The sequence below is a fragment of the Nycticebus coucang genome, chromosome 3, assembly GCF_027406575.1.
Source record: "Nycticebus coucang isolate mNycCou1 chromosome 3, mNycCou1.pri, whole genome shotgun sequence".
Taxonomy (NCBI): domain Eukaryota; kingdom Metazoa; phylum Chordata; class Mammalia; order Primates; family Lorisidae; genus Nycticebus; species Nycticebus coucang.
In genome coordinates this window covers 144,245,315-144,272,378 of record NC_069782.1, presented here as the reverse complement: position 1 = coordinate 144,272,378, position 27,064 = coordinate 144,245,315, and the positions used below count along the sequence as shown (strand labels likewise).

Below are 27,064 nucleotides of genomic sequence, written 5' to 3'. Positions count from 1 at the left end.
ATTTCCTATATGAACTATAACACTGAGTATCCAAATAGCTAGCGAGAGAAAATTTATTTTTACAGCAGTGTTCACATTAAGAAATAAGGAATTGGAATATGATAATTTTGCAACCTTTATCAATTAATATCTAAATATTGAGCATCAGTGTCTGCTAAAAACATAAAAAGAGAGACTATCAGATATTATATGGCACTTCTAGATAAAGAACACAGAACAACCTATAAAATATGTTCTCCATACAAATCTAAATCTGATTAAGCCACTAACTCAGAGTTCCTCAACCTCTACACTATTGATACTGATACCCTGGGCCAGGTAAATCTTTTTTCTGAGGAGGCTGGCCTGTTCATCATAGGCCGCTTAGCGCAAACCCTATCTAACTATCTACAAGATGCCCATAAAACCCATATGGCTCCTTCCCCAGCCATAACAAACAAAAATGTTTCCGAACACTGTCATTGTGCCACAGAGGACAAAAATTTCTTAATAATATTTGGGATTTGATATGCCAGATTTTAAACCAGAAAGAATTTAAAAGATGGTTAAAGATGTTAAGGAACATCTACTTAATAAGAAATTAAGAAAATTATATATATTTAAATATATGTGTATGTGTATGTATATGATAATTTTTTAAATGTAGAATTAATGCAAATAAAGAAAATCTTACACCAAAAGTAGGCAAAACACCACCAGTATACAAGAGAAGGAAATTACTAAAAACAAAACCTAAAATTTATGAACTAAAAAACAAAATCATACTCAATGAACCTCATAGATTAACAACTATCTACCCACATGAAAGAAAAACTCAATTAAAGGGGAGGAGTTGGGTAAGTTCATATCCAAAGGGTTCACTCCACAGATACATGGTGCATTTCCTGGGTGAAGGACGCAACAACTCAGACTTCAACCTTACAAAAGCAAACTATATCACCTAATCATATACACCTTCATTTTAATCTGAAAATTCAATTCAGATTAGCAGTAAACATAAAAAATATGTAAATAAGAAAGCATGTACATTATCACTGTTTTACGGATATGGAAAATAAGTCAAAAAGATTAAGAAATTCCTCAGCTACTTGGGAGGCTAAGACAAGAGAGTCGCTTAAGCCCAAGAGTTTGAGGTTGCTGTGAGCTGTGACACCACTGCAATCTACCAAGGGCGACATAGTGAGGCTCTGTCTCAAAAAACAAAAAAAAATTAAGAAATTTGACCAATGTTTTCCTTAATTTTAATTGTCTAAAAATTTTACTCTGATTTTGAAACAAAAACAATGTTATATATAAATTATGAAGAAGACTAATATTCAACTTCACCTAAAAATCACAATGAACATATACTAAACTGATATACTTTGTTTAGTGCTATGCCAAATTCTCAAAGGTTTACTAAATAAAATAGAATATTTTATGGTAAAAAATAAATAATTTTTCAAAACACAGTGGAAAGGATGTGTAAAAACAAAACCTGATGCTATGAAATAGCAAAACAAAAAGGTTTTAAAAATACCAATTTAAAAGTATCAGACCCAGAAATTTTGGGTTAATTACCTTATCCTTAAAGTTTCAAATATTCTTGTTTTAAAAGAAGACAGTGATCATTCCAAGTTTATTTTTAAAGCTATTACCATAATGATACAATGTGTAGACAGAAAAGAAAAAATACTAAAAACCACAATCAAAGGTCATTCGGTTAGAAAAAATACTGTACTAAATAGACCACATTCATTCATAATAAAAATAATTCTAAATAAAATATAAACAAGTGATATTAAGCTGTCTTCCAAATAATAATATACCATAACTATAGTAAGTTTGGTTTAGCCCAAAATAAGATGTTTAATGCGAGAAAAATCAATTAATGCAACTAAGCATTTAACAAATTGAAGGAAAAGGCATAAATGATAAAAATCTCTAGTTAAGGCTTTATGTTAATCTGAAATAAAGAATAAAACAAATCTTTCAGTGCAATAAAGTAGGAATTTGCTTAAATTAATGCAAGGAATATCCATAAATTATAATTAATATCCAATTGATAAAGAAGGCTATTATCATTACTGTGATTCAGCACTGAAACAGAAATTCCACCAACCCAATAATGGGATACAAAGATTGGAAAAGACATAAAACTATCCATATTTGCATGTAATATAATTAACTGCATTTAAAATCTAAGCAAATCTATAAACTGAGTTCCTGAAAGTTGAGGAATATAAAACAAATATATTCAAATGAATTTCATTGTTAGATATCAGACAAATAGAAAATGGAATTTAAAATAGCAAGAAAAATATTAGAAAATAGTATATATTTTAAACACCCAGCAAAATATGGTCAAGGCAAGGACACAGGAAATTAAGCTTATTATTATGAGTCAATAAAGAAATACAAATTAAAGCCATAAGATACCACTATGCACACTCTGGAATGTCTATAACCAAGAAGACAGATTATACCAAGTGTGATAAAGAGGTGGAGAAACTGAAATAATCATAAGTTGCTAGTATGAACAAGAAAATTGTTTAAACATGCTGGAAAACTGTTTGGCAGCTTCTTTAAAAGTCAGGTATACGATTATGAAGCAAATCTACAATTATACTCTTAGGAATCTACTCAAGGAAAATAAAAATATATGCCCAAAGACCATATGAATGTTCAAAGCAGCATTTTTCTCAATAGACACAACACAGATACAATACTAGAGTCCATACACTTATCAGTGGACCCCCCAAAAGGAGTATATTCATATAATGCTATACCATTCATCAAATTTAAAATCACCAAATTAACAAAGTAAAATTGGAACTCTATCTAAATTGATGCAGGAAAGAACATTAGACAAACATCCATTCTAATAAAAATACTCAGTGAAGTAGAAATAGGATACTGCACTTAATAAAGGCAGCAAGGAAAAACTGTATCAGACTAAATGATAGAGACCTGAATGCCTTCCCTCTAAGATCAGCAACAAGAAAGAATAAATATTAGCATGCTCACCACATATTTTCACTATAGTATTGAAGGGGCTAGCCATTGCAGCAAGGCAAGCAAAAAGAAATGAAAGGCATCCAGCTCAGAAAGGAAGAAATCTAGCTGCCGTTACTTGCAAAAAAAAATACCATTCTCTATGCATAGATTCTGACAAAAATCTACAAAAAAAGTTGCTAAGACCAAAATATGAGTTTAGCAAAGCAACAGGATACAAAATCAATATAAAAATCAATTATTTATAATATGGGACACAGTTAGAAACGAAATATTTATATACTGCCATTAACAATCACAACAAAAGTAAATAAATCTGACAAAAATGTGAATAACCTGAACAGTTAGAACTATAAAATATTATTGATATAAATAACAAAATAATTAATGAAAAATTAAAAAGATATGCTATGCTCATGGATCAAAAAACTCATTATATTTAAGATGTCAGGCCAGGCCCAGTGGCATAGCACTCTGGGAGGCTGAGGCAGGAGAATCACTTTAGCTCAGGAGTTCAAGACCACCCTGAACAAAAGCAAGACCCCGTCTCTACTACAAATAGAAAATTTAGCCAGGTGTTGTGGCTTGTGCCTGTAGTCCCAGCTACTCAGGAGGCTGAGGCAGGAGGATTGCTTGAACCCAGGAATTTGAGGTTGCTATGAACTAGACTAAGCCCCGTCACTCTAGCCTGGGCAACAAAATAAGACTCTATCTCAAAAAAGGTCAATTCTCCAAAATTTATCTATAAATTCAACAAAATCCTAATAAAAATCCTAACATTTGTTTTTGCAAAAATTGACAAGTACATTCTAAAAATTGACAAGTATATTCTTAAATGCAAAAGAAATGGAATAGCCAAAAAATGTTTGAAATGGAAGAACAGAGTTGCAGGACAATTATTTTCTGGTTTTAAGACTTATAAAATTACATTAATTATAAAATGTTTTGGCATAAAAATAAGCAAATAGTTTAATGAAACAGAAAAGAAATTACAGAAATAAATCCACGTATATACCGACAACTGTTTTCAACAAAGGTGCATGCGTAATTCTTTGGTTAAATGACAGTCCTTAAATTTTGCTTCAATATTTAAATATCTGTATGGAGAAGAAAAAGTATTTCAACCCATCACTTACTATGCTATATATAAAAGGATGAACTCAAAGTATACTCTATACTTCAATGGAAAACCTAAAAATATAAAACTTCTTCAGAAAAACATAGGGAAAAATCTCTGTGACCTTCTGGTAGGCTAAGGTTTTCAAAAGAACAAGTTAATGAGGTGCATTCCATCTAAATTAAAAACTGCTCTTCAAAAAAATAGTGTTAATAAGATAAAAGATAGTGTTAGTAAGCTAATAAACAAGGAAAAATATTTGCAAGTTATATATCTGACAAAGAACTTGTATTTAGGATAGAGTATCCTAGAAACTTATTAATATAAAAATTAGCAATATATTAAAACAGTAAGCAATTAATTTAGATATTTCATCAAACAAAATATACATATTGGCACACAAAGACATGAAAATATACTTAACACCATTATTAATTAGGGAAATGCAAATTAAAATGTGACTATTTTACACACCTTTTAGACTATTACACACCTTTTAGAATGGCTAAAATTTAAAAGACTACCTGTACAAAGGATTAAGAAATATGGAAGAACTGAAACTCCCATACACTGCTGGTAGGACTGTACAATGTTACAACCATTTGGGAAATAGATTGGCTGTTTCTTAAAAGTTGAACATACATCTACCATATAAATTATCTGTTAAGTACAAAATCAGTCCGGTTTTTAAAACAATAGCCAAAATTGCCTCCTGTAAAAAATCTATTGCAAAATTCTATTATTCTAAATGTTTGTTCAAAAATTAATCATAATGAAAATGATTACATTAAAATCACATAAATTTACTCAAATTCTATATTTTGTTCCATGTTCAGAATAAGATTTATGGCCATTTTACTTTCCAGAGTAAAAAATTTGCACCAAATACAATTTAAAAATATATAAAATATATAGCAAAAAAGACATTGCTATCCTTAGCAATATATTAATAGATGGAGTTGCGTTACAATATTTAAGAAATAGAAATTATAAGATGTTAATGGCCATTTTAATTATTCCAGATGAACTTCGTTATGTGAAACTAATAATATAAACCAAGTATTTGAAATGAAAAATACACAAATACTTACAATAACATGTCCCTCTAAGTGGATTACCAACATAGCGATTTTCAGAGTCACATCTGCAGAAACAAAAATCCATTTAATATTAAACAATGTAATTCACAAGCCTCATTTTCTTCAAGCAAAAAAAGTATGTATACTTTACATTAAAATACCTTAAAAACTATATAATTAATTAAAAATTTCAAAGTAAGCCTCATTTGTAGAAAGCCTATATATGAGCAAAAATGAGAAAAGAAACAGTGGAGAAGATATACATGAGAGGATCATAAAGTAGGCTAAAGGCAGATGAGATGTAATTGTGAGTTTTGGATATGTATCCTTTCTTAATAATGTGAAGAAGTTCAAAGCCTGGAATAAGATACAGACACTTTTAGATAGAAGAGGAAAAGTGAGTGATTTCAAAAATCCATTATTATTTTCTTACTTGCTTACTTGTCTTATTCTTTGGAATTAATATATTTTCCCTGAGTTTCCATATAAGTGAATCTACAGTTAAAAAAAAAAAAAAGACTTTCTATACTACTAACAGAAAAAAGGTTTCTCTAAATACAGCTAACTAAAAAATAAAAATAAAAAAATAAATACAGCTAACTGAAAAAAATAGACTAATATTAGAAGCTTAAAGTTTAAATACACATAAGGAGATAATAACAAATGAAAGCACATCAGTATACAAACTTATTTTTCTGTTGCAAAAAATAAACTTGACTTGTCACAAATGGGTTCAAAATACTACTGTTCATATAGGAAAATATTCCAAATAATATGCCCTGCATTATTATGCATAATATTTCTTATATATATTACATTCCCAAATAGATTATTTAAGTCCCATAACAATCTAAAACTACTAACCTTAACAAATATGAAGTGTTTCAAGTTTTTTTTTAAGTTTATTTTGACATTAATTAACACATAATAATTTTACACATTGAGGACTTTGATCTAGCAATCCCTTTACTGGATATTTAAGCAAGAAGGTCATTTTATCAAAAAGACACCTGCACTTGAATGTTTACTGCAGCACAATTCACAGTTGCAAAGATGTGAAATCAACCCAAGAACCCAGCAATTCATGACTCAATTAACAAAATGTGGTATATATATGCCATGGAATACTACCCACCCCTGAAGGAAGATGACTCAATGCCTTTTGCAATAATTTGGATGGAACTGGAGACCATTATCCTTCACAATGGCAGGCTTCAAAATATACTATAAAGCTATAGTTATCAAAACAGTATGATACCAACACATAGCACAATGAAGCAGAATGAAGAATCCAGAATTATATCCACATATCTACAGCCAACTGACTTTTGAAAAAAATGACAACTCCCACTGGAGAAAGGAAAGTCTCTTCTATAAATGGTTCTTGGAAAAGTAGATATCCATATGCAGAAGAATCCAACTAGATCTCTACCTCTCACCCTGTACAAAGATCAACTTCAAATGAATGAAAACCTAAATGTTAAACCTATAACTATAAAACTACTAGAAGACAACAGAAGAGAAAAGCTTCAGGGCATTGGCCTGGGAAAAGATTTTATGAACAACACTTCAAAAGCACAAGAAACAAAGCAAAAAATAGCACATGGGATTATATCAAAACAAAAAACTTCTGCTCAGCAAAGGAAACAATCAATAAGAATGAAAAGACATCCTACAGAATGGGGAAAATATTTTCAAACCATTCATCCAGCGGGGGATTAATATCCAGAACACACAAGAAACTCAAACATCTCCATAGCAAGAATACAGTATGACTGAAAAATGAACGAATAACCTGAATTGAGGTTTCTCAAAAGAAGACATACAAATGGCCAACAAATACATGAAAAAAAGGTTCAACATTACTACTCGTTGGCACATGTACATCAAAACCACAAGGAGATATCATCTCTTATGTGGTGGAATGTCAAGAAAGAAAATATATTTTCTGTGACATTTCATCACAAGTCTGTCCATATCTTAAACTAGGGATTATTTTGGCACTATATATAAATAGGATCCAGCTATTATTTGAAAATATCATGTTCCCTCTATTTTTTTTCTTTTTAATAGCCTGCTATTTGTCTTGGTGTGAGCTCTATCTTTCTGATTTACCATCTTGACCGGATCCGGTATGAATGAAAGTAGTTTCAAGGACTTCTTCCTCTTGGCCCTTTCTACCGTAATGGTTTTTTCTTCACAGTTAAAAAGCCAACATAAGGGACTTAATCAGAAGCTACACATATCTATTTTGTGGTTAGGAACAGAAAAAAGACCAGAGTGCATTTGTGGACCCACTGTACTCAAACACAATTGGAACAAGATTTCATTTATTACCTGTTCTCTGTGAGCTCCCATTCGAACAAGGAGCTGTTACTATTCATCATTTAAATGCCAATTAGCACTTCCCAATTTTTAAGATAATTGTAAAAATCCATAAATTTCTAAAAGGAGCTATTCCATCTTCACTGAGAACTATTAATCTAATAAATTGACGTTTTCCTTTGTCCAACCTAGCTCCAAATTTACTATACATATGACACATGAACACTTTATTTACTTCTGTTGGAAATTAGTTATTTTCCAGTGATTAAGAATAGATTAGATAAGGTCTACTGGGTGGACTCTACAGAAAAATATTTTTGGCTTGTTTTTGTTTTTATTTTTTCACATGCAGTAAATGTTAAGACAAAATTTCTCAAGGGTATTTTCTGAAATAGTAACATAACTCCTTGTAATATATAGTAACAGTGCTTAAGTTGGATTTTTAAGTGAATAAATTAGTGTAATTTTAAGACCATTATCAGTTCAAATGTCTTATACAACAGACTTTGAAAATTATGTGTGTTCCCCTTTACAATGACCAGTTATTCTACTAAATGGCTTCAGGTCTCACTGAAGAAAGGGTGAGGGAATATTGCATATTTACATTGATGAGATGGTAGAGGCACTTCCTCCAAGGAATATAACTTCTACTTTAATTGACAGGTCTAGGAATATAAAATCCAGATCTGATTGACAGAGTGAAGGATAATAATTTTCCATTGAAGAAGCTGAGATCAAACTTCTGCTTATTGGTTCGTGATTTTCTTTTTTCTGGTGAGATAAGTCATGTAATAACTATAATAGCTGGCTGCCTATTTATCTCATCCTTCAGAACTCATAAGTATCCCTGTTCTAGGTCTCAAAGTCCTATTCCCTCCACTCAGGCAGTAATTTTGGTATGGCAAAACAATCTTGGGTAAGGTTGCAGTTTCATTTATCATCAGCTGACTTTAAGATTAAATTTTGGCATGATTTTCAACATATTCTGCCTTCGGGATGCAGAAGATGAGGGCCTTTAAATGCTACCATGAAGGCCTTCTGATATTCACAGCGTGCCCTGTGTTGATGAAAGGATCTTTCTTCAAGGCTTTTGTATTGAATAAAAGCCAGCCAACCCTTATAATTCTATCTCTCATACTTTTTTCAAATGTTAAAGTTAATACATAAACTCATGCTTTTCCTTTAAGCTATACTTTATCTCCGTCAACCACAGTTAAGATTCTCAATAATTATCATACTATAGCATACCATGATAATCACTACCTGATTTGCCATCAGCAATATCATGTCTATTGCCATCTTACAAATCATTGAATTATACAATCTCATCCTAAGGATCCATTACCTAAAGAAACTTCCAATTCCAACTTCCAGTGAATTAGGACTACTTCAATAGCAGATGCTGAGATAAACACGTGGATGTGAGTATGTTCCATGGACAACAATCTCAGGAAATGTTGGTGACAATGTGGGAAACAGAACAAACTCCCAGTCCTTGTGGTTGAAGTTTAATGCTGATTAATATCAGCATTAATCACTGGTTAGACTTGGACAGAAATGAGTAGTTTTGGAATTAACAGAGAAACAAAGGACTCATGCTTGATGCAAGATACTGGAAAGTTCAGCAAACTGTGTATAATATAAAAGCTTTGATAAAATCACACAAGCTTCTGCCACACTTTTTTATCAACAGTTTCACCTATTTTTATTCTATTTCCTTTTATTTCCCACTGAGAAACACCAGTATTTATCACAAAGATTGTTAGGGAGCTAAAAAAAGAAACACTAAATACTACTGAATTTCTTTACACTCTTAAATTAAAAATGAATTTAACTGAATGAGAGACATATTTTACAGAATGGAAATATGTATTGACTTCACATTGTAAAATTAAGCTAGTTTACAAAAATAATAACGTTGCTTTTTCTTTGAAGCCTGCATATTATCCCTCGAAAGTTTAAAAAAAAAATTCTTAGGAAATATCACTTGACCTATAACATATTTGCATTATAGTTCATATTTTCATTTAATTCATTTTTAAGTTACCATTTTTTTCTTTTCTAAAAATTATTTGTTATTCTTATTTTTTTTTCTTTATGAGACAAAGTCTCACTGTCACCCCGGGTCGAGTGCCATGGTGTCATCATAGCTCATAACAACCTCAAACTCTTGGGCTCAAGCAATCCTCTTGCCTTAGCCTCCTGATGAGCTGGGACTACAGGCACCTGCCACAACAGTTGGCTAGTTTTTAGCAGAGGTGGGGTCTCACTCTTGCTCATGCTGGTGTCCAACTCCTGAGCTCAGGCAATCCACCCGTCTCGGCCTCCCAGAGTGCAAGGATTACAGGCGTGAGCCACTGCACCCAGCCCTTATGTTTCCATTTTTCAGTACTAAATGTGTTTTGAGCCAGTGCCAGTTCAGAACTGTCATTATCATGGTGGGACAGACATTTGGTGCTCATTTACATAAATATTTTAACCACACTATTGAGGCCCTGCCATTGTGGCTGACATTCCCCTCTATGAAACTAGACTATAGGGAATACACTCTTAAAATTTTTTTTTTTTTTCTATAAACTACTGGTAAAGTTTGTGGAGAAAAAAAATTCTCAAAAGGGTACAGTTCTACAGCTCTCAGGAGATTTACACTATTGACAGTGCACATTCAACCTCTGCCAGTTTATCACCACTGTAGCAGAACTCTTTATCAGTTTCCAGCTAACTTTACTCCAGGTAAGCCAACGCTCTTGTCTCATCTCTGTCTGAAAGATCTGGTCTCTCTTTAGATTTTTGGCCATTTTGATACCCTGTGATCTCAGTTCTCCAATGATTTCAAGAAACTCATGAATTTTCTGTTAACCTAGTTTTTCTTTCTTTCATTGCAAGAGTGGGAACAATGTTCCTTCCAGTTATCTACATCTTTGAGCCAAAACCGGAACTGGAAATGCTATGAACATGTTCTTTTTCACTTATTTGCTTTTACTAATGCTGTTTTCTTATCCAGAAACATTTTACTCCTTCAAGTTTCGGCGCAAATATCTTTCACTCAAATTTCCTTATCTCTTCAAGATGAATGAGTCACTCCTCTTTAAGTACTCTATCAATATTTTCTTCATTTCATTCCATTAAATAAATTTGTTGAACATTTACATTTTGGTACTGATACAATGGTCCTCCCCAAAGTTCACTTTAAAAAAAATCAGAGAAATGCATAGATAATGCAAGGAGAGAAATAGCAGAAGGTAAGTGAACAATTTCAGTTTGGGAAGATTATTAAAAATATACATGAATATGTGAAGTCCGACTAAATATGGGAAGCCAAACACATTATCCTGAGAAGAGGGAAGGGTTCATGAGCATATCAAGTCACTAATGTAAGCAGTGCCTTCACTGCCAGCATAAAAGATAATTTATGCAAAAAACTTGTGTTATTCATCTGTATTAGTAGCATCAAGCACCTAGTTAATAATTATTTGCTGGGCGGCGCCTGTGGCTCAAGGAGTAGGGCACTGGTCCCATATGCCAGAGGTGGTGGGTTCAAACCCAGCCCTGGCCAAAAACCACAAAAAAAAAAAAAAAAAAAAAAAAAAATTATTTGCTGATTTGAATTACTAACTTTGCTCCCTAATAAAGCTTTTTTTCCAGTAACAGGAAGACTATGACAAATAATTTCTTTAAAAAGGACCCTATTCTTCATTGTCCCACAATAAAAGCTAAATAAACAAAAAAGTAATACTATCTACAAAATACTCTTTACAAATTAGTACTGCAATGTCCCCTTTTTATTGCAAAAAGGTATAAATAAGGATGAAAGCAAAATATATTTTCATCATTCCAAACTATGTAATTTATTTTCCAATATTGCATACATATACCAAATCTTGTAACACTATATTAACTAAGCTGATAAGCCCCTGATTTCAATGAATTAAAATATTGCTTTCTCTTGTCTACAAAAATGCATTATTGAAATATTGCATTACATAAGAAATAATTACTATAGATGGTTATGTGGTTACAATCATTTATGTAAAAATATGGTAAATTTTTTAATGTTTGTGGTCATAATATAATCTCATATTTTATTTTTGCCTATTTTACTGGCAATATGGTCTATAGAAAATTTATTTATTGCATATACCTTTATCTAACCAACAGAGAAGTTAATCAAGATAAACAAGATTGTTTGTGACCTGGACCTACTACATGATTTGAGGGAGCGGGAAAGGATGAAACATAAGGTTCTAGTTTTAAAAAATTGTTAAGAAATTGACAGATGGCCACAGCAGAGCATTAAACCAAGTGTGATGCCCTTCTACGCATAGGAACCTGTGCAAATTCACAATCCACTCACCCATGAAGTTAGCCCTATTTGATAAAACGAAGCTTTAAGTATTACAAATATTGGAGGCATACTTCTGTCTTAAATCATAGAACTCTGACTTAATTACATTGGTTTTAATCAACATGAGGTTTTTTATTTGTTTGTTTTCTCTTTTTTTGCTGTTTTTTTGGCCGGGGCCAGGTTTGAACCCGCCACCTCCTGTATATGGGGTCTACTCCTTGAGCCACAGGTGCCTCCCAACATGAGTTTTCTTAATAGGAATTTCTCCACAATCTTATGCTTTGAACTCATTTTTAACTTTAGATAATATGGAGAAGGAATAAATACTAGTTGTGTTCATCTTCTCAGAACTTGAAAACCTATAATACAGAAGGTGGCCAAAGACATGATCCTCTAAACTAAAATGTTTAAAATAATTCTACAGAACATAATATATTTGTATAAAAATAAATAAAAAGATCATATTTCTTGCTTGACTAGATTAATTATACACATACAATATTTGATACAAACATTAAATTCTAACTAATAATTACAGAATTATGAAATATTTAATAAATAATTTTTCAAAACTACAAGTACATAAAAATTTATATCTAATTAAGTCTAATTAACCTAAACACGTATTTGCACATACATAATCAAAACAATAAAATTTGATTTTTATAATATGATGTACATGAACAAGAAAGAACAAGGAAAAAGTTTAAATAGGCAAAAACATTGCTTTTTAGAATTAATTTTTTGAAAGAAAAAAATTGAGAATAACAACTAAATGATAAAAGGACAAAAGTCACTATTAAGAATATTGAGAGCAAAGTAACAACAGTGGGTTCCTAAACACTAAAGAAAAGAACAGAAAAAAGAGAAAATTAATATAAGGAATCAGTTAGAAGAATTAAAGAACTACAGTTATCAGAAGTAATAATAAAAGAAATAAGAGCAGAGATATACTCTATGTGGTATGATATGGAAGGAAATTATAAGGATAATAATGCATTTGATGCATAAAATGAAGAAGTATTTTCCAGAAAAAATAAGAATGCTTCTTTTTTTTTTTTTTAGAAATAAAAAAAACATGTTATATGAGATGGGTTTTAAAGCTTCCAGAAAATTATAATTTTAAAAGGTTTAATTTTGAAGTGAATTCGAAAGATATAAGTAAAATTGAATGTCTGGCAAAGTACTAAACTTAAAGAGTGAAACCTATAAAAATTAGTTCTACAGCACAAGTTAACCCATAAGAGTCCTAAAGAATCATTTTTACTTACAATTGGCATTGATCACCTTTGATTCCTTTAGTTGTGCAAAAGCATTTTCCTGTGTGCAGATGACAAATATTTGCATGGCCACTGCATGTACAAGCTGAAAGTTAAAACCAAAACGATATTTAATGTTCTGCATCACAAACATGCATGTCACAGTTCAGGGAAGGTATTATTACTATCTTATGTTTATGTCCTGTTATTTTCTTTTATCATCCAAAAACTTATAGGCTACCATATATTATAAGCCATTTTTAATTAAAGAGAAGTAGATTCACTTATTTGCAATTTCATGAAATTCCATAAAGTCTTTATGTGTATTCTGAAGTCCATTTTCTCTTACAAACAGCAATACAATCATACATTAGGCACCTTTTTATTTTCAGTATTTCAGTATTTCAGATTATAATTCATTCTCTAATCCAGTTACATATTCTAAAAAGACAAGGCTGATTTTGCTACTAATCCTTTCAAAAAACATTAATGAAACTATTGGTGTTCTAACACACAGCTAGCTAGCTAGCTAGCACACAAACCATTCTACAGACAAAAATCAAATAATATGGTCTTCCTAGATTTATATACACATGCGAAATTAAGCTAATGAGTCAAAATTTCCCATGTTCAACTTTTAATTATTTTTTCTTAAAATATCAATAGAAATTCTAACATTAATGCTAATGAAGGAACAAATGTAATCAGATAATCATATTGCTATTTTAATTGAGTCTCCAACATAAAATAGATTTTGTACACTAAAATTTCGTACAAGACCAAAATGAACACTTTCAAAAGAGGAGACCAACAGAATAGTTGGAGGCCCTCATCCACAAATCTTTGAGCCAATCCGAATCAATAAAATAATCAAAATGAGTGAAAGATGACAGAATTTGGTGTGGATCATCAGGAAAAAAAAACATTTCAGTGTTATTAATCCAGTATTCTACGCGGAAAGGTGTGAGTAATTTTCATTACTTTAGCCTAATGAAATGTCAACGACCTCTTTGAAGAGTTTGAGGTAGGTCCCCAAAATCTAGGTGACATATTAGAGGGGACACAATTACTCAGGTGTGAACAGCTATGGTTATTTAACTGAGGCAGCAGGACAAATAAAAAGGGCTAATTTTGGAAACCATCAGCATATACACTAAAGTTAAAGAAAATAATATGTGTTTCCTACAGCTGACCTGAGGAACATTCTGACCAACTGAAAAAGCTAAAGAAAAGGTTTCCGCCTCTGTTTCAACCATAAAGCTGGATCAGGGAGTGAAGGGACAAAAAGCAGCACACTCTCCTGTATCCCCTAGCCTCAGCGCCTAGCAGGGAACTAACAAAGAATGAACCAGGCAGAAAAGTGTTTTCCACGGTCGCAGCCCAGGCACCACCAGGCATCGCAAAGTAAGACACAAAAGGTCAAAGAAAGGAAATTTAAGCTTTTCTCATAAAGAAGCATTTTCATTATTGAAAAGAGGACCCGGGTGGCAGCTGTGGCTCACAGTGATTCCAGCGACAAGCACTTCCCTGAGAAAGCTTCTGCTCATCCACAGGCACGAGAACTTAAAGAGCAAGAGGAAGTGAAAGGAAAATTAGGGCAAGGAAACAGATAAAAGAAATCACCCATGAGGAAGAATCAGCAGAAAACTCCAGGCAACATGAAGAACCAGTCCAGAACAACCCCGCCAAGGGACCATGAGGTAGCTACTGCAGAGGATTCCACCTATACAGAAATGTTAGGAATGACAGAAAGGGAATTTAGAATACACATGTTGAAAACAATGAAAGAAATGATGGAAACAATGAAGGAAACTGCTAATAAAGTGGAAAATAACCAAAAGGAAATCCAAAAACAGAATCAAATCAGAGATGAACAATATGAAGAATATAAAAAGGATATAGCAGAGCTGAAGGAAATGAAACAGTCAATCAGGGAACTTAAAGATGCAACGGAAAGTATCAGCAACAGGTTAGACCATGCAGAAGAAAGAATTTCAGAGGTAGAAGACAAAGTTTTTGAGATAACTCAGATAGTAAAAGAGGCAGAAAAGAAGAGAGAGAAAGCAGAACATTCACTGTCAGAATTATGGGACTTTATGAAGCATTCCAACATACGAGTTATAGGAATTCCAGAAGGGGAAGAAGAATGCCCCAGAGGAATGGAAGCCATACTAGAGAATATTATAAAAGAAAATTTCCCAAATATCACCAAAGATTCTGACACACTGCTTTCAGAGGGATATCGGACCCCAGGTCGCCTCAACTCTAACCGAGCTTCTCCAAGACACATTGTGATGAACCTCTCCAAAGTCAAGACAAAAGAAAAGATTCTGCAAGCTGCCAGGAGTAAGCACCAGTTGACCTACAGGGGCAAATCCATCAGAGTGACCACAGACTTCTCTAATGAAACTTTCCAAGCAAGAAGACAATGGTCATCTACTTTTAATCTACTTAAACAGAACAATTTTCAGCCCAGAATTCTGTACCCTGCTAAGCTAAGCTTAAAAACTGACAGAGAAATCAAATCATTTACAGATATACAAACATTGAGGAAATTCGCCACAACAAGACCAGCTCTACAGGAAATACTTCAACCTGTTCTGCACACTGACCACCACAATGGATCAGCAGCAAAGTAAGAACTCAGAAATCAAAGGACAGAAACAAACCTCCACACTGATGCAAAAGATAAAACTAAGCAATGGACTCTCACCAAATAAGACGAATAGAATACTACCACACTTATCAGTTATCTCAATAAATGTTAATGGCTTGAATTCCCCACTGAAGAGACATAGATTGGTTGACTGGATTAAAAAACACAAGCCATCCATTTGCTGTCTGCAAGAAACACACCTGGCTTCAAAAGACAAATTAAAGCTCCGAGTCAAGGGTTGGAAGACAATTTTTCAGGCAAACGGAATTCAGAAGAAAAGAGGAGTTGCAATCTTATTTTCAGATACATGTAGATTTAAAGCAACTAATGTCAAAAAAGACAAAGATGGTCACTTTATATTGGTCAAGGGAAAAATACAACAAGAAGACATTTCAATTCTAAATATCTATGCACCCAATTTAAATGCTCCCAGATTCTTGAAGCAGACCTTACTCAGTCTCAGCAATATGATATCTGATAATACCATAATAACAGGGGACCTTAACACTCTTCTTACAGAGCTGGACAGATCCTCTAAACAGAAATTAAACAAGGATATAAGAGACTTAAATGAGACCCTAGAACAACTGTGCTTGATAGACGCATATAGAACACTCCATCCCAAAGATAAAGAATATACATTCTTCTCATCACCCCATGAAACATTCTCCAAAATTGACCATATCCTGGGACACAAAACAAATATCAACAGAATCAAAAGAATTGAAATTTTACCTTGTATCTTCTCAGACTATAAGGCACTAAAGGTGGAACTCAACTCTAACAAAAATGCTCGACCCCACCCAAAGGCATGGAAATTAAACAATCTTCTGTTGAATAACAGATGGGTGCAGGAAGAAATAAAACAGGAAATCATTAACTTCCTTGAGCATAACAACAATGAAGACACAAGCTACCAAAACCTGTGGGATACTGCAAAAGCAGTTTTGAGAGGAAAATTCATCGCTTTAGATGCCTACATTCGAAAAACAGAAAGAGAGCGCATCAACAATCTCACAAGAGATCTTATGGAATTGGAAAAAGAAGAACAATCTAAGCCTAAACTCAGTAGAAGAAAAGAAATATCCAAAATAAATCAGAGATCAATGAAATTGAAAACAAAAGAATCATTCAGAAAATTAATGAAACAAGGAGTTGGTTTTTTGAAAAAATAAATAAAATAGATAAACCATTGGCCAGACTAACGAGGAATAGAAAAGTAAAATCTCTAGTAACCTCAATCAGAAATGATAAAGGGGAAATAACAACTGATCCCACAGAGATACAAGAGATTATCTCTGAATACTATCAGAAACTCTACACCCAGAAATTTGACAATGTAAAAGAAATGGATCAATATTTGGAATCACACCCTCTCCCTAGACTCAGCCAGGAAGAAATAGAGCTCCTGAACAGACCAATTTCAAGCACTGAGATCAAAGAAACAATAAAAATCTTCCAACCAAAAAATGCCCTGGTCCAGATGGCTTCACTCCAGAATTCTATCAAACATTCAAGGAAGAGCTTATTCCTGTACTGCAGAAATTATTCCAAAAAATTGAGGAAGAAGGAATCTTCCCCAACACATTCTATGAAGCAAACATCACCCTGATACCAAAACCAGGAAAAGACCCAAACAAGAAGGAGAATTTCAGACCAATCTCACTCATGAATATAGACGCAAAAATTCTCAACAAAATCCTAGCCAATAGATTACAGCTTATCATCAAAAAAGTCATTCATCATGATCAAGTAGGCTTCATCTCAGGGATGCAAGGCTGATTTAACATACGCAAGTCTATAAATGTTATCCACCATATTAACAGAGGCAAAAATAAAGATCACATGATCCTCTCAATAGATGCAGAAAAAGCATTTGATAAAATCCAGCATCCTTTTCTAATTAGAACACTGAAGAGTATAGGCATAGGTGGCACATTTCTAAAACTGATTGAAGCTATCTATGACAAACCCACAGCCAATATTTTACTGAATGGAGTAAAACTGAAAGCTTTTCCTCTTAGAACTGGAACCAGACAAGGTTGTCCTCTGTCACCTTTACTATTCAACATAGTGCTGGAAGTTTTAGCCAATACAATTAGGCAAGACAAGGAAATAAAGGGAATCCAAATGGGTGCAGAGGAGGTCAAAGTCTCCCTCTTTGCTGACGACATGATCTTATACTTAGACAACCCCAAAGACTCAACCACAAGACTCCTAGAAGTCATCAAAAAACAGTAATGTTTCAGGATATAAAGTCAATGTCCACAAGTCAGTAGCCTTTGTGTACACCAATTACAGTCAAGATGAGAAGCTAATTAAGGACACAACTCCCTTCACCATAGTTTCAAAGAAAATGAAATACCTAGGAATATACCTAACGAAGGAGGTGAAGGACCTCTATAAAGAAAACTATGAAATCCTCAGAAAGGAAATAGCAGAGGATATTAACAAATGGAAGAACATACCATGCTCATGGATGGGAAGAATCAACATTGTTAAAATGTCTATACTTCCCAAAGCAATCTACATATTCAATGCCATTCCTATCAAAATACCAACATCGAACTTTCAAGATTTGGAAAAAATGATTCTGCGTTTTGTATGGAACTGGAAAAAAACCCGTACAGCTAAGGCAGTTTTCTGTAACAAAAATAAAGCTGGAGGCATCAGCATACCAGATTTTAGTCTGTACTACAAAGCCATAGTGGTCAAGACAGCATGGTACTGGCACAAAAACAGAGACATAGACACTTGGAATCGAATTGAAAACCAAGAAATGAAACTAACATTTTACAACCACCTAATCTTTGATAAACCAAACAAGAACATACCTTGGGGGAAAGACTCCCTATTCAATAAATGGTGTTGGGAGAACTGGATGTCTACATGTAAAAGACTGAAACTGGACCCACACCTTTCCCCACTCACAGAAATTGATTCAAGATGGATAAAGGACTTAAACTTAAGGCATGAAACAATAAAAATCCTCCAAGAAAGCATAGGAAAAACACTGGAAGATATTGGCCTGGGGAAAGACTTCATGAAGAAGTCTGCCATGGCAATTGCAACAACAACAAAAATAAACAAATGGGATTTCATTAAACTGAAAAGCTTCTGTACAGCTAAGGAGACAATAACCAAAGCAAAGAGACAACCTACACAATGGGAAAGGATATTTGCATATTTTCAATCAGACAAAAGCTTGATAACTAGGATCTATAGAGAACTCAAATTAATCCACATGAAAAAAGCCAACAATTCCTTATATCAATGGGCAAGAGACATGAATAGAACTTTCTCTAAAGATGACAGACGAATGGCTAACAAACACATGAAAAAATGTTCATCATCTCTATATATTAGAGAAATGCAAATCAAAACAATCCTGAGATATCATCTAACCCCAGTGAGAATGGCCCACATCACAAAATCTCAAAACTGCAGATGCTGGCGTGGATGTGGAGAGAAGGGAACACTTTTACACTGCTGGTGGGACTGCAAACTAGTACAACCTTTCTGGAAGGAAGTATGGAGAATCCTCAAAGCACTCAAGCTAGACCTCCCATTTGATCCTGCAATCCCATTACTGGGCATCTACCCAGAAGGAAAGAAATCGTTTTATCATAAGGACACTTGTACTAGACTGTTTATTGCAGCTCAATTTACAATCGCCAAAATGTGGAAACAGCCTAAATGCCCACCAACCCAGGAATGGATTAACAAGCTGTGGTATATGTATACCATGGAATACTATTCAGCCATTAAAAAAAATGGAGACTTTACATCCTTCGTATTAACCTGGATGGACGTGGAAGACATTATTCTTAGTAAAGCATCACAAGAATGGAGAAGCATGAATCCTATGTACTCAATTTTGATATGAGGACAATTAATGACAATTATGGTTATGGGGGGGGAAACAGAAAGAGGGAAGGAGGGAGGTGGGTGGGGCCTTGGTTTGTGTCACACTTTATGGGGGCAAGACATGATTGCAAGAGGGACTTTACCTAACAATTGCAATCAGTGTAACCTGGCTTATTGTACCCTCAATGAATCCCCAACAATAAAAAAAAAAAAAGAAAGAAAAGGTTTCCAGTACAGGTGAACATAATAAATAAATAAATACATGTGTGTGTTTGTGTGTGTTCTTCCTCATGAGAATTGCATGTGGACAGGTCAAGCCTCAGAAAAGCCAAAAAAAGACACACCTATGTGAGACTAAATCAGCATTTGTGCACTTCTCACACAGAGCCCCTAACCAGAGAAGACATCCCTCCCTCACACATAAGACTACAATTTTCTTTTCTCCATAGAAATATCAAAAATATTACCAAGTGAGGAAAAGAGAAAAATCCTAAATATAGAAGAGATCATCCCAAACAGAGGTAAAGAGAAAATGTGGCTTCAAAGTATTTTCAGAGGCTTGGTGCCTGTAGCTCAACAGGCTAAGGTGCCAGCCGCATTACCAGAGCTGGCAGGTTCAAATCCAGCCCAGGCCCGCCAAACAACAATGACAACTACAACAAAAAAATAGCTGTGCGTTGTGGTGGGCACCTGTAATCCCAGCTACTTGGGAGGCTGAGGCCAAAGAATCGTTTAAGCCCATGAGTCAGAGGTTGCTGTGAGCTGTGATGCCACAGCACTCTACTCAGAGCAATAGCTTGAGACTCTGTCTCAAAAAGAAAGAAAGAAAGAAAGAAAGAAAGAAAGAAAGAAAGAAAGAAAGAAAGAAAGAAAGAAAGAAAGAAAGAAAGAAAGAAAGAAAGAAAGAAAGAAAGAAAAGAAAATAATTTGGGTGGCGCCTGTGGCTCAAGGAGTAGGGCGCCCCAGCCCCATATGCCCAGAGTGGCAGGTTCAAGCCCAGCCGCAGCCAAAACTGTAAAAAAAAAAAAAAAAGTATTTTTAGAGTTCTGATTTTTGATCTAGACAATTTTAATGATTTATATAAGCATGTGTTGGCAAGTTAAATTCTTCAAAGTTCCATATTAAATAAGAGTAAATCTGGGATTTCACACAAGGTCAAGGAAAAAAACATCCTACTGAGTATGTTTTAAAGGGAAAATGACAGAGAAAAATGTTGTATTTTTATTATACCCAATTTGTCTGGCTTCTACATCATGTTAGTTATATATATACAGTATTAGTAAAAAACAAAACCTAGAAAAACAAAAGAAATATTGCTTATTATTTTTGTCGAGGTAAGGTGGTGATTTTAAGTGCATATTTTCTGTTTATAAAATTGTTAGTAATATATAAAATGGGACAATAAAACCATCTAATTTAAGAATTCCATTACTAATATATATATGGATCTGTGTGCTGCTTCCTTAACCTATTTCACTGCCCTCTAAACCAGAAGTAACCACTAGCCTAAACTTTGTGTGCATCAATTCCTAGTTTTTAAAAACTAGCATACATAAACTATTTATAATATCATATTTTCATTAGCAAATGAAGATAGCTGCAACAAATTAGAAAAGCTAGTATCATACAATGATGCCTGACCACAATATAATTAAGTCAGAAGCCAATAACAAAATAATTTCACAAAAAACCACACATCTGCATTAAAAATTAAAAACAAAACCACTTTAGAAGAGTGATGTTAGTAAATGATAAAACAGAACTTTTTAGCACTCATTCCCCTAATCTATCCACACACGAAAATACCTTCTTGAGAGCTAAGTAATCCAGGTGAGAAATTTCAACTTAGTACCTAGCTATAGCATAGAAATAAGAAAAAAAAAAATTGAAGAGGGTACAGAACCAGTTTAATATTATCAACATCATCCTTCTCCCAATCCCAGGCAGTACAGCTCTGAGAGACATACCTCAAAGTGGGTGAAGAAGAGGGAAGTGAACACCAAACTTTCAGCAGACCCCTGCACCAGGCCCACAGACAAAGGCTCCCAGCTAGCCACTACAGTACCAGGACCAACCCAGCAATATGACAGCTCCTCAGCCCCAAGCTCCAAACCTGCCGCAGTGACAGGTATCCCTAGGAACCACAAGCTTCAGGGCTAGCAGCTGAGCACTAAGGTTCCAGGCCCACCCCCAAGCTCCAGCCTGGCCCCAAGACCATTCTCTGTGGTTTTAGACTCCAGATCAACCCCTATAGTCCCAGGATTCAAGCCCACCCCAGCAATATCCTAGCCCCAGAAACCTCAGACTCCAGGTAAGTTTTCATGATTCCAGTCTCTAAGCTTGTCCCAGGCCAGACCAGGCAACTGCAGTCTCCAGGCTGGCACCAACAGACCCAGTCTTCAACCCCACCATAGTGTCTGGCTAGCACCTGTGAACTGTAGCTCCAAGGCTAGCCCCCCATGTTCGGAGGTTCCTAATATACCCACACAGATACTGCCTACAAGCCCCCTAATGCCAAACCAGCACTAGGATTGCGGCCAGCCACTGCCAACTCAGACTTTAGGATACCCCATTGTCAGTCTGCCCCACATGGACTTAAGATCCAGGCCTGCCTCATGGCCCCAGGTGCCAGCCTATCTCAGTGTCAGGCCTGCTTCTGCAGACTAAAAGTGAAGGCCTGCCCCAACACCAGCTCACCCCTAGGGGCTCAGGCTTCACATAGGCAACAACAGACACATGCACCAGAACATAAGATACTTAAAATATGTAAACTATGACATCAATAATATAAAACATGTAGGGAGGAGAAGGTAAAGTCTAAAGTTCTTGTACATATATACAGTCAACACTAGCTTGTTATCAGCTTAAAATGGACTATTGTATCTATAAGATGCTTCATGATAACCACAAAAAAACTATAAGAGATACATAAAAGATCAACAAAAAGGAATCAAAACACACAACTACAGGACTAGAAAATGATCATCAAATCACAAAACAGCAAGAGAGAAAGAATAGAACAAATGAACTAACACCAAAAAAATAACAAAATAACAGAAGTAGATCCTTATCTATCAAGAAAGAGACTAAAAAAATCAAAGTGTAAATAAATGAGGGACCAGAAATGCAATAGAAAAATCAATGAACTAAGAGTTTATTCTTTGAAAAGATAAACAAAATTAACAAAACTTAGGTCAGGCCAAATAAGAAAAAGGGAGAAGACTCAAAATCAGAAATGAAAGACTTTTACAACAAAAATTCAATGGATCGTGGGAGACTACAATGAACAATTATATATCTACAAGTTTGATACCCTAGAAATAATAAGACTGATCATAAGTAAATAGAAATCCAAAAAGACTAATAACAAATAAGAAAATTGAATTTGTAATCAAAACTGTTATCAAAAAAAAAAAATTCCAGAGCCAGATGCCTTAATGACAGAATTCTATAAAAAATTTTTACAAAGAACTAATATCAGTTCTTTTCAAACTCTGCCAAAAAACTAAAGATGACTAAATACCTCCAAACTCATTTTATGAGGCCAGCATTACCCTCATACCAAAGTCACATAAGAAAAGAAAATTAGAGGCAAAGAGCATGCATGAAAACACAGAAGCAAAACCCTCAAAAAAAAATAGCAAAAAAAATTTAATAGAAAGACAATAAAAAGCGAATTCACCATGAATAAGTAGAATTTACCCCAGGGATGCAAAGATGATTCATCATACACAAATCAGCAAAGGGAAAAAAACTATGTGTCATTTCATTTGATACAGAAAAAACATTTGACAAAATTTAAAATTTTTTCTTGATAAAAACTCTCCAGAAATTAGGTATAGAAGGAATGTACCTCAACATAATAAGATCATATATAAAAGCCCACAACTAACATCATACTCACTAGTTAAACATTTAAAGCTTTTCTTCTAATATTAGTAACAAGACAAAGATGCCAACTCTTAGCACTTCTATTCAACATAGTATTAAAAGTACTAGCCAGAGCGATTAAGCAAGAAAATGAAATAAAGGCATTCAAATTGGGTGGAGGGGGTGCACATTGCTTCTGTTTGCTGATGACATGATCTTGAATACATAAAACCAAAGAATCAGCCAAACAGCAATTAGAATTGAAACACAAATTCAGTAAAGTAGCAGAATAAAAAATCAGTATGCAAAACCAGTAGTGTTTGTACCTTAACAATGAGAAAAATTAAGAAATCAGTCTTGTTCACAATAGCATCAAAAAAAAAAAAAAAAGAAAGAAAGAGAGAAAAAGAAACATTAGAAATAAATTTAACCAAGGAGGCAAAATGTCTATATACTAAAACCTATAAAATATTATAAATGGAAAGGTATCTATGTGTATGGATTGGAAGAATTAATATTGTGTGTCCATACTGTGAAAAACAGTCTACTTGTTCAATGCAATCCTTATCAAAACAATGGCATTTTTCCTGAAAGACAAAAATAATTCTAAAATTTATATGGTCTCAATGTGCCAAAGGTCTCAAAGTGCCAAAGCATTCCTGAGCAAAAAGAGCAAAGCTGGAGGCATCAAACTATCTGATTTCAAATATACTATAAATCAGCATGGTACTGTCATAAAAATAGACACACTGACCAATGGAACAGGACACAGAGCCCAGATATAAACCCAAGCCCTTCTGGTCCATTGATTTTTGACAAAGGTATCAAGAAAACACATTGGAGAAAAGATAGTCTCATCAATAAATGTTGAGAGGAAAACTAAATAGCCATCACATAGAAGAATGAGATAAGACCCTATTTAACACTATGAACAAAAATCAACTCAAAAGTTCTAAAAGACTTAAAGATATGACTTCAAACTCTAAACGTACTCGCATAAAATGCAAGGGAAGATTCCATGGCATTGGTCTGGGCAAAAATTTCTCGGGCATGACCCCCAAAGCCTTGGGCACAAGCAACTGAAGCAAAAATAAATAACTAGGATTGCATCAAAAGAAAATGTTTAAGCATAACAAAGAAAACAATACAGTGAAGAGAAAACCCACCCAGATTAGGAGACAACCAGAAAATTAGGAGAAAACATTAATACCATTTATTAGCAAAAATTCATGAAATATTTAGAGACCAATTTAATATCATTACTGTCTATCTGATAAAAAGTTGATATCCAAAACATATAAGAAACTCAACTCAATATCAAGAAAATAAAGAACCCAATCAAAAACAGGCAAAAGATCTAAATAAACTTTTTCTCAAAAGAAGACATGGAAATGACCAATGAATATGTACAAAATGCTCTCTATCATAATCATCATTGAAATACAAATAGAAACAACAATTAGATATCACCTCATCCCTGTTGGAATGGCCATTATCAAAATAATGAAATATAACAAATGCTGGGGAAGGTGTACAGAAAAGGGAACCCTTGTGGACCATTAGCAGAAATATACATTAATAAAGTCATTATGAAAAACAGTATGGAGGTTTGTCAGAAAACTAAAACTAGAATTGCCACATGACCCAGCATCTGCTACTGGGTATATATCCAAAGGAAATAAAATCAGTATGCCAAAGCAACAGTACAATAATGCTGTGTTTACTGCAGCACTATTCACAATAGCTGAGATATGGAAGCAACTTAGGTGTCCATTACAAGATATGAACGAACAAAGTAAATGTAGAATATGTATAAAATGGAATGCTATTTATTCATCCTTTCAAAAGAGGGAAATTCGGTCATTTATGACAACATGAATGAACCATGGATGACATTAAGTGAAATAAGCCAGGAACATAAAAACAAATATACTACATAATTTCACTTAGATATGGGACATAAAAAAATCATACTATCCTCATAGAAGAAGAGGATAGAATGGTGAAGACCATAGGCTAGGGGGAAAGGGGAGATGGCGAAGGAGGAAGTGGTATCAAAGGGTACAGAATTTCAGTTAGAAAAGAGGAACAAGCTTTAGCGATCTATTGCACAGATAAACAATAACACATTTTATATTTCAAAATCACTAAAAGAACACATTTTAAATGTTTCGCCACAGAAATGGTAAGCATGTGAAGTAATGAATGTATTAATTAGTTTAATTCTTCCACAATGTAAGTAAATATATTTAAAAAATCACTTTATACATAATAAATATATAATATAAAATATATAATTATTATTTATAAATTAAATATTTAAAAATAAAATAAAACTTTAAAAATAAAATTAAAAAGAAATAAGGTGATTACTGGAAAAAATACAAATCTTCTTTTTAAATAAAATCTTCATAAATATAAGTAACATTTCCTACAAAAATTTAAAAGCAAGAAAACTGAGAAATAAGACCACAAAATATAATATACATTATATAATAATATAACAAATGAGAAAAATAACATATAAATAAGAACAATAAAGATTAACAGGATTAGCTTACCCAGTCTGTCTCACAAACCACAACCATCAATACATGCTCTGAAGTAAAGACATGCCTAAAGCCAAGTTATTCATAAAAACTAAAAATAAAGGGATAGGCAAGGTATAGCAGGCAAATGGAAACAATATGAATGCAGGGATAGCAAACCTGACGTCAGTGGAAGTAAAACTTATGCCAAAAAACCATTAAATATGACAAAGAAGTGTCTTTTTAGTGCCAAAGCTAAAATTCATGATAAATATATAATAGCCTTAAATATTTAAATGCCAAATAACAAAATCATATTTCTAAAGGTAAAACCACAGAAGATATAAGGAGATATATAAAGAGAATCTAACGCACAAACCTCAGTACAAAACAGGTCAAGTAGATATAAAATATGGAAAATATAAAAGACCTAAAAAAAATCAATTAATTAGATTTTATGAATAGATATCAAACTTATACCCTGATACTAAAAAATACAATTTCTTAAAATGTAGAACAATGGAGGGTTGGTGAATAGCCAAGGAAGGAAGGAGGGTGGGAGGAAGGAGGGAGATTGGTAAATAGCCAAGGCAGGAGGGAGAGAGGGAGGAAGGAAGGAAGGGATCAAGGAAGGAAGGAAAAATTTTGTTCTACAAGTGATACCATCAATAAAGTAACACAACCCAAAAGAATGGGAGTATTGTTTTGCAAATCATATTCTTATTTGTATCCAGAATACAAAGAAACTTTCATCTCAATAATAAAAAGATAAACTACCCTACTAAAAAGTCCACAGAAAGATCTCAATAAACATTATTCCAAAGAAGATATACAAATGAATGATAAGCGCAGAAAAAGATACTCAAAACCATTACTCATTTAGGGAAATTCTGATCAAAAACTCACATAGGCACCATTTCATACTCACTAGGATGGCTATTATCAAAAAGAAAGAAAATGATAAATGTTCATGAGACTGTGGAGAAATTGGAACTCACATGAACCATCTGATTGAGCTATAAAA

General features: G+C 33.6%; 1 protein-coding gene across 1 annotated transcript in view; it reads right to left on the bottom strand.

Moving 5' to 3' along the window:
* ATRNL1 (attractin like 1) overlaps window positions 1–27,064 on the bottom strand; it is a 723,386-nt gene that overhangs the window by 454,928 nt on the left and 241,394 nt on the right. The window contains exons 20-21 of the mRNA XM_053583937.1: window positions 13,132–13,225; window positions 5,203–5,255 (exon numbers count right to left, since the gene is read on the bottom strand). Coding sequence (XP_053439912.1) covers window positions 5,203–5,255; window positions 13,132–13,225 — 147 coding nt within the window. The remainder of the gene's footprint in view (window positions 1–5,202; window positions 5,256–13,131; window positions 13,226–27,064) is intronic.